This window comes from Urocampus carinirostris, chromosome 1 (assembly GCF_059441175.1).
Source record: "Urocampus carinirostris isolate Australia breed hairy pipefish chromosome 1, RoL_Ucar_1.0, whole genome shotgun sequence".
NCBI classification, from domain to species: Eukaryota; Metazoa; Chordata; class Actinopteri; order Syngnathiformes; family Syngnathidae; genus Urocampus; species Urocampus carinirostris.
In genome coordinates, this window is record NC_142349.1 from 55,626,971 (window position 1) to 55,636,089 (window position 9,119).

Here is a 9,119-nt window from a genome sequence, read left to right on the forward strand (position 1 = left end):
AATGTAACATGATGTTAAGTTTTGGACATGTTTGATAATTAATTATCTTGCCACACTTGGGATTATGGTTGCTCACTGTTGTTTCAAGCGTTGCTCACCGACTTTGTGTGAACGCTCAGACCCGTGGAAAATTAGAGGGAACATTGCTTAGTACCAGTCTAAAAATCACTGCACTGTCTTCCTGTGCATTCATGATCCATTTTAAGGGGTTTTTCTTGGGCATTAAATGTTTTAAAACAGCACTTTGGTTTGCATTTCGGTGTCCATAAAGAGCTTCACAAATACATTAAAATTTGATTTGTTATATGCACAAATAATCAATACTAAATAACAAGAGCTGCTAACTAAATAAATGCCAATGTAACCCTACATTATTTTTAATTTTGGAGATGACAATGAGAAGACGATGGGGGGGCAACTGCACAAGTGCATTATTGATGGAGGCCGAATTGTCAGTCACTCTGCGGCAGGGAAAGTAACCCAGACAACAAAGAAAAAGACGGTCTAAATGATTGATGAGAGGTAATATAGCATTATTAAGCACTTTCATATGTGGATTTATTGGTATTTGCATTAGGTAGTGTGTTGGGCGGGCAGCAGTTAGATAGAAAACATTTATTGCCTAATTTGTGCCATAGACAGACATTTATTCACTAAACAAACAAGAACATTTTTCAGCAATCCCTGAGAGAAAACAATACATTTTAAAGCATAAAGTTATTATTTTTCACACTAGTGTGACCTTATATAGAATTTGAAATGTAACTGTTTATAAAAGCTGTGCAATTATTACACGTTTATCGCCAATACAGTCTGACCTTGTAACACATTTGACGACACTAAACAAGTACTAGTAAATGTTTTGTTGTGAATGAAGAAAAAAAGAACAGAAGTAATAATTTTTAAAAAAGCAAAATAAAGGAATGAAAGAAAGAAGAGAATTAAAGAATGGAGCATGAGAAGGACAGTGACACAGAAACAGATATGAAGAATGAAAAGACAGAAGGATGAGAGACAGGACAAAAAAAGGAAAAGAAAGGAAGAACAAAATAAAAGACAGGAAGGAAGGACAAAAAATATAAAGGTTACAAGAAAGAAAAAAAAGAAAGGATGAAAGAAACAAAAAAGGGACAACAGACAAGACAAAAGAGAGGGTGAAGGATGCAAGAAACAGAAAGGATGAAAGAAAAGAAAAGAAATGAGGGACAAAAGAAAGAACAAAAGGAAAAACTACAAGAAAAAGAACAAAAATTAAAAAAAATAAAATAAATAACTTATAAATGAAAAGACAAAGTAAGACAGGACAAAACAGGAAAGACAAATGAAAGAAAAAACAAAGAAAGTCATGAAAAAGGGACTAAGAAGGAAAGGCCGAAAGAGAAAGATAGAAAGGATAAGAGAGTGAAAGAAAGGACAAATATATGTTAGAAAGAAAAGATAAAAAAGGCGTAAAGAAAGAACAAAAAGAAAAAGGGATCAGAAAAAGAACAAAGGGGTGATTAAAAAAAAGAAATATAGAAAGGATGATAGAAATGACAACAGGACAAAAGAAAGGACAATACAAAGAAAGGAAGAAAGAGGATTAAGAAAAGGATGAAAGCGAGAACAAGACAGAGGACAAATATAAGTTTGAAAGAAAGGATAAAAAAGGACGGAAGAAAGAACAAGAGGAAAACGGTACGAGAAAAAGAACAAACAAGTGAATAAAAGAAAGGAATATATTAAGGATCAAAGAAATAACAAGAGGACATAGAAAAGAAAATACAAAAAAGGAAGAAAGGACTAAAGAGGGAAAGGACAAAAGAACAAAAGACAAAAAGCAAAAAGAAACAAAAGAGAGGATGAAAGAAAGGACAAAAGGGGGCAAAAGAGGACGGAATAAAAGACGGGAAATAAAAACTTCGAAAGAAAAAGACATCGAGGAAAAGAACGCATAATTAATATAACTATCTTTGGCACGTTTTGAAATGTCATTGCGATTCTCTAATCTATAGGACAAAGCTGCTGCTAGCGTGTGTTTTTTTCCCCCCATTTGAAAGAAAAAGCAGATTTTATTTGTTTCTACTTAAGAAAGCAATTCCCTCTTCTTCCCTCCCGCATCCTTTCTACATTGCTGTGACCTTATAACGCAATTACGGTCCGGACTGCAATTTAATCCATTAAGTGGACGGCAGGACATCGGAGCTTTCAAATCAATCCGCAGCCATTAAACATCCTCTCACAGGCGCACATTTCTTTCGCTTCAAGGAGCACAGTCCCTCACGCTACAGCCACAAAACCATGACTAAGCATTCAATTTGCTTTAGGAAGGAGGCATCGAAGAGAGAAAAAAAATCCCCGCCAACGACGTGGGTGGCATCATCATCACTTTTGCAACAGAAGTCTGTCTCACCTGAGAGTGTCCTGTGCTATGATCCACGTGGGATTCTCCACAGCCGACATAAGCGCAACCGTTCTAGGGAAACAAAAAAAAAAAGAATTTGACATGTGTCTGCCACAAACAACTGATGGTAAACCCCCAGGATACGGCGACATCGCCTTAAGACATCATTACTTATAGGTGTGGAATAAGAGTTTTTTTCAGCCCTTTTAACAGCATTTCCCCCCCATCAACTAATTATTTCATGTGCCCATTTGGAAATACAGGATGATAGTGTTCCTTCCTTTCTGCCCGACGCGCCTCCTCCTGCTCGTGTACCCTGAACACTCGAGACTGGCTGGGTCATCAGCTTAGGACCACTGGTCATTGATGTTTCGCTCCTATAACCCCAGGACATCTCAGGTTGGCGGAGCGATGGTTGGGAAGTCTCCCTGCCAACCCCACTGATGCCCTAGGTGTTGCTCAAAGGCCCCCAGCTCCTACCATTCCTCCGCAGCCACAGCCAGAAGCTGCCCTTTTCCGCGTCTTTTGACAGCTCTTTTGTTGCTCTCTGGTTGCCTAAGAACTTATAAAATGTAAACTTTTGGAGCGTTTGTGCTTTTTACAAGCTACAGAACGTCTCGTTATTGGTTGACGTCATATAAACTGCTCGGCTGCTATTGGGTTGGAAAACAGCATCATGCGAGTGGTTGAACTTTCTATTCACTCAATTTAGAATCTCAAAGGCTCGAAGCAGATTTTGCAATGCAGGTGAGACAATATTGTCTATTTGCTACGGGTCCAAAGAATTGCAGTGATGCGAAAAGAGAAAGAGACACAAAATTACCATGGGAACGAATCTAATAATCAAAAAAATAATATGTCGCAATTTCCTCACTCCCTTGGCATCCACCCGCTACTTCTCCAGACCAGCTCAAGTTATGTTACACCAAAGGTAGATTAAACCTCATTTTTCCTATACATGTTGCTGACATATAAGTAGTACTTACTATTCACCATTCTGAAATTTTAATGTTTTGTTCTGGTGTATCGGAAAGCATTTGATTATTACCATAAAATTCTATCCTCCTGGTATTGCAATTTAATTTTGTGACCCCCACTTCAGAAGTGTTTGTCGTATCCCGGGGCTCTATTGTATTAAATATTTTTTGGTTTTACCTCCAAACATGCCCAAAGATTTGGCCCTCCAACTTTACAGTCTTGACACTGGCCCTAAAAAGTATAAGGACACTCATGTTAGCATAAATATTACCATTGTGTTACGACCTGTGATCATACTCACAAGTTAAAAGAAGATCAAACTGACTCACATGTGATTTGTGAATGAGTTCCTCCTTGGTGATCTCCCCCACGCAGTCCAGGTGGGGGCAGTCAGAGGTAGGGGCCGGCGGCATTGCTCACCTGACAGCTTCTCAAGAAAAAAGGGGACAAAAACGGAGACAGAGTTTGAAAATAATTATTAAAGAGTGTCAGGACATGAAAGCTGCTGTTAACCCCAATAAGCGACAACAAAAGACAGGTAGCTGAATACACCTGAAGGGACTGAAAAGAGCGAATCGCTGGAATTGGTCAGAGATGGTGTTAAGTGCTAACTTAAAGGGCTAGCAGGAGAAGCTACAAAAAAGCCAGCAGGGAACTGCTAACCATAACAATAGTGGTTACAGTCAGCCATGGCTTCCAGCCAAGTGGCTAACCAGAGTGGCTAGAGAAGGAAACAATGGGGGTAGCACCAGATTCCTGGATGATGGGACTTGGCGATAGCTGTGTGCGGTAATTGGCCGTTGTGTGCTATAAGAGGAACGAACTACGATCACAAAGTTGTCAGTCAGGCATCCGTAGTAGTAAGACGATGGCCAAAGTTTTCTGTTAATTTAAGTTAAGTATATGATATCATTACCAATTTACTTTGTGAGATAGAACATTGTTTTTGTTTATTATTGGAATTAATTGTGCATTATTTAAAACAATTATGTATTTTTACACCACTATTTATTACACATTAGGGCATTATTATTATTATATTATTAAAATACAGCACTTTTTGGAATGGTTTCCAAGACAGATTGCATCATCAAGAGTAAAGCAGTTTCCCATTTTAAAAAACAAAAATCTCAAAACAGGTATTTCCTGCAATGCTGTCAAGCGCTCAAAATATTAACAGCAGGTGTTGGGAAAAACCTGATTTACGACATGTGAACAGTCGCAGTAGTTATCACATTATCAGCTTACATGTCACGCCGCTCTTTCCATCAACACCAGCATCTCAATTCCTGCACAACAATGGTCGCATTCAAAGCTCACATTTGCAATGTAAATCCATCACTCATTTTAACATGGATTAGGCAGTAAAACTTATTTTTGCGGCATGGTCATGCTAATTTCATCACACAATTTTGAATTGTACATTCACTTTGTGCCATTCTTGAACCACTTCTCATTTAATATATAATATAATATAGATTTTTATCCTGGAGTGCAATGTCTAATCTTGTTGTAAACAATGTACACTATGTTGTTATCAATGAAAATTAAGACAATCCTAATTGTAAGGCTTGCAGTGATACTAAAGGGAGGTGAAAACATGTACAAAGAGGGCACATCAACCGGTACCCTCACGAAGTTGAATGAAGGTAACCCATCAACAATCCGGACTATAGTTAAAAATAATAGTCGATTAAATCTTCTAAGGGCAAGACAATCCTAGCAAGTGGAAGTTATAAAATAAACATTTCCTAATTTGAAATCGTGTCTTCTTCCCCCCTCTGCATCCATCTGCTATTCCATTGTACCACCCCAACTAAAGCCACACCAAGAGTTAATTACAATATAATTACATTATTTCTACATATACTTGTTTATCCTGTTGCTTAATCCATACACATTGAAGGATGATAACTTTTTTTAATCCTACTGCATGTTCTTTGAGCATCCAGATTGTGCGACGCGACAAGTAAAAAAAGCGCTAGAGTTTAGCAGTTCTGTTGAGGTTTTTATAACAATAAAAATATAAAGGAAACAGATGATTCCGGGCTTGGAGGTACATAACAAATAGAGGTAGGGCATGACAAGCTATAACGAAAACAAAAAATAAGTCGGTGAAAATTTTCCCAAATACCAGCAGTACTTTGTTCAGAATGAATCCTACAGGTGGTTTGATGAGACTCAATGCCCCCTTCCAGCAGTAAGTGAGAAAAACACTTAGAACAGGGTAGAGATTGTAAAACAATTAGATGGATAGATGCATTAAGACGTCAAGTAAATATAACAAGTAAAGATGCATTACAAAGTGCATTAATTCCCACTAAATGATTCACTTGATTAAAATTTTAGTGTAGGGATTAAATAGTAGACAGGAGTTATCTGGAAAAAACGGATACAATTATGAGTATATATTAAGGCTGCATGATTAACCGAAATCTAATCGACATTGTGATGTAACGTAGTGAGATTGTTTTTGCAGTTTATTTCAAGGATTCATACACAGAAAACCCTATTGAAGCTCACAGAAGAGGACGCGGTTTCCTTAAATTTCACCTCTTAATAATAATGTAAAATTCACCAAAAATATAATTCCAGGAAGTACCCAAGTAAATCGAAAATTGTGGTTGAACCATTGAATCTGGACGGGTTCGGTTTCTTTTGAAAGGTAAAATGCTGACGTTTTGTCCCAAACTGTTCCCTGGCTAAATTTGATCACAATCTGAAAAACTAAACATGAGTATTTTGCATATTTTTCTAAGGGGTCTGTGTAGGGGGTTTCCAAAGGTGGACATTTGGAGACTCCGAAAGGACCAGTGAGTGAACTGTAATATTATACAGACACGTCTATGTCAAGTCAAGTCATATTTATTTGTATAGCCCTTAATCACAAAGAGTTTCAAAGGGCTGCACTGATCAAACACAAATCAGAATGCTTCTCAACAGTCTGGTGACTCGGAGGCGGGTTAAAGTCGGCGGAGGTCACTCGCGGGCCGTCCAACGGAGCGAGTTCGGCGGACGCGGCGTCACACGGCGCGACGCGAGAAAAGGCGGCGGGCGTGATCGTCCGACGACCCCAGTAGCGCGACGCGACGACAGGCGGCCGTCCGCGCGGGGCGGGTGAAAGGCGGCGGACGTGCGCGGGACCCCCGTAACTGTGTCGGTGTCGTGTGCATCGCGCCCGAAAGTACCAGCGCCGCGGGTTAGGGGCTCGCTCGCGGGAGTGACCAAACGGCACCTGCGGTGCGCGCAAGTAAAAACCCTGTCGTGAATTTGTCTCTCATTGTCCCGGGCGGACGTAAAATCGCCCAGCTGTACGACTCTTAGCGGTGGATCACTCTGCTCGTGCGTCGATGAAGAACGCAGCTAGCTGCGAGAACTAATGTGATTTGCAGCTGTGATTGGCTGGCAACCTGCCCATTGCCCAGAGATGGCTGGGATGGGCTCCAGCCCCCCCGCGACCCTAATAAGGATAAGCGGTGCAGATAATGAGATGAGATTTTTTTTTTTCGAAGGGGCGTCGCTACTTCGCAGATTTTCACTTTTAGCGGGTGGTTTTGGTCCCCATTAACCGGGTCTAAAAAAAAAAAAAAAAAATTAAAATAATAATAATAATAATTATTATTATTTTTTTGGGGAGGTGCGCCGCTACTTTGCGGATTTTCACTTATCGCGGGTGGTTTTGGTAGCCATTAACCGCGATAAGCGAGGTCTTACTGTATATTATGAGTGACAATTCAATATTACAACAGTTTAGAGATATGGTCAATAGGCTACTCAGAATAGGATCAAAAACAGCAATGAAAAAACAAAAAAGAGTAATGACCAGCAACCTCCAAGTTATCACAGTAAACATCACCATGAACCACAGAGAGCTAGAACCTGTCACCAAATTTAAATATCTTGGAGTTGTCATATCAGAAGAGGGCTCAGAACCAGAAATCATGGCCAGGATAGCTCAAACCACAGCTGGACTTGCCAGACTCAAACCCATCTGGAGGGACAAGAACATAGCAGTGAAAAATCAGAATTACTTCCATCTTCCTCTACATTTGTGAGACATGGACTCCCAGCAAAACTGGAAAAAGAAACACTCGACCATGGAGATGCGATGCAATAAGAAACGTCAAGGCATCAGCTACTTAGCCCATGTAACAAATGAAACGGTGCGCAACACAATGAGCGGACCCTACATAGAATTGCTGTCGAGTGTGTGCAGATGAAAACTTCAGAGGTAAGGTCACATACCAAGATCATCATGACTGTATAAGGTAATTTTTTTAGGGCACAGTCCAATGGGGCAGGAGGAGAGGAAGAACAAAAAAGAACTGGGCCGAAAAGACTTGAGCCACCTTTGCCATGACCCAAAAACAGGCCAGGAAACGTCAACAGTGTAGAAAGCTCTCCAGAGTTGTGTCCTCATCGGTGCCCCAACAACTCAGGCGATTAGAGATCCCTGAACTGATATTACATATAAGTAATACATATTTCATACTACTTTAATATATTAATGATTTACGTGGGGGTGCGGAAGGCATTAGCTGATTAACAGAGATTTCTATTCCCCACTACACTTCAATTTCACTTTGCATCTCCCACCATGGAACAGATTCATGTCGTAGTCCGGGGTTCCACAGTAAGAATAGTATCAACATAGTAATAACATGAGTTATTCTAGAATACACATCGAACTATTAGGCCCAGATACAAATCTGAAAAATGAATCTGAGAAAAACGTGCCTTCCGCTGCACTTAGATGCTAAACCAGGGCGGGGCAGTCTCCCAGATAGCCCGAGAGAGCAACCATAGCTGCACACAACGACCTCCAGAAATCACACATTTTTATAAATATTATTATAATTGTTCATAATCATTTAACAGTTTATGATACGTCCATGTGCACATTTGATGAGAGTAAATGAGGGTTGTAATTCCGTAGATGCAATCTTTGGATAAAATTCTGTCAAACCGTTCAACGTCACCTACCGCTCGTTTGCATTTAGCCCACCCAAAAACATAATTTTAAACATATCTCACATTAAATACTGTGTAAATAAGTGTTACAAATCCAATTATAATATGCAAAATGTCGGCCTGCGATGTTAAGCTGTCAAAAACAGGCGAGGCATATTTAATAACTGTTGGCACTTCGCATTAGCACCAACCTGACATGAATTGAATTTTATCTTTGATTCTACCGAGTAAAAAAATAATTATTTAAAAAAATAAAAATATTTAAAAAATAAGATGGAATCTGTTTTAACCAGCGCGGATGGTGCATCGCCGCTCCTATTATCGTGAAGCTAACATTAGCATAATAGCAAAAGAGCCGACAATCCTTCTCGGAGGATATCAAACTAAAAAAAAACACCCAAAGGCGACTAAAGTTGGCGCTTACCTTCACCAAAACCGACAAATTGGTTTATATTCCACTGGAATGTTTAAATATTCGCCGTAAGCGTAATGTGACCGTTTTCCCTTCGAACATTTAAATTGCTCCTCGGCCGTTCGGCTGCTAACGTTACTATAGCCTTAGCGAATCGAAGAGGGAGGAGAAGGTACAAGAGCGAAAACGTTTCGTCGTCGAGACCAGCCCACTCTTACACCCAAAAAGAGTAAGTAATACAAACAAGAGGACAATATTCTTCGTTTGGCTTCGCATTGGAACGTACAAGAAAGTATTTCCCCCCTTTTAAAAAATAATATATTTTTATCCTGCTTGTGAAAGTTAAGGGAGATGAAAGTGAAGGTGAAATGTTTT

General features: G+C 39.6%; 1 protein-coding gene across 1 annotated transcript in view; it reads right to left on the minus strand.

Moving 5' to 3' along the window:
• Nucleotides 1-8,914, minus strand: part of usp33 (ubiquitin specific peptidase 33) — a 35,274-nt gene extending 26,360 nt beyond the window's left edge. Inside the window, exons 1-4 of the mRNA XM_088345964.1 lie at nt 8,757-8,914; nt 3,691-3,788; nt 3,539-3,592; nt 2,393-2,455 (exon numbers count right to left, since the gene is read on the minus strand). Of these exons, the coding sequence (XP_088202090.1) occupies nt 2,393-2,455; nt 3,539-3,592; nt 3,691-3,774 (201 nt within the window). The 5' untranslated portion in view covers nt 3,775-3,788; nt 8,757-8,914. The remainder of the gene's footprint in view (nt 1-2,392; nt 2,456-3,538; nt 3,593-3,690; nt 3,789-8,756) is intronic.
• Nucleotides 8,915-9,119: the final 205 nt, after the last annotated feature.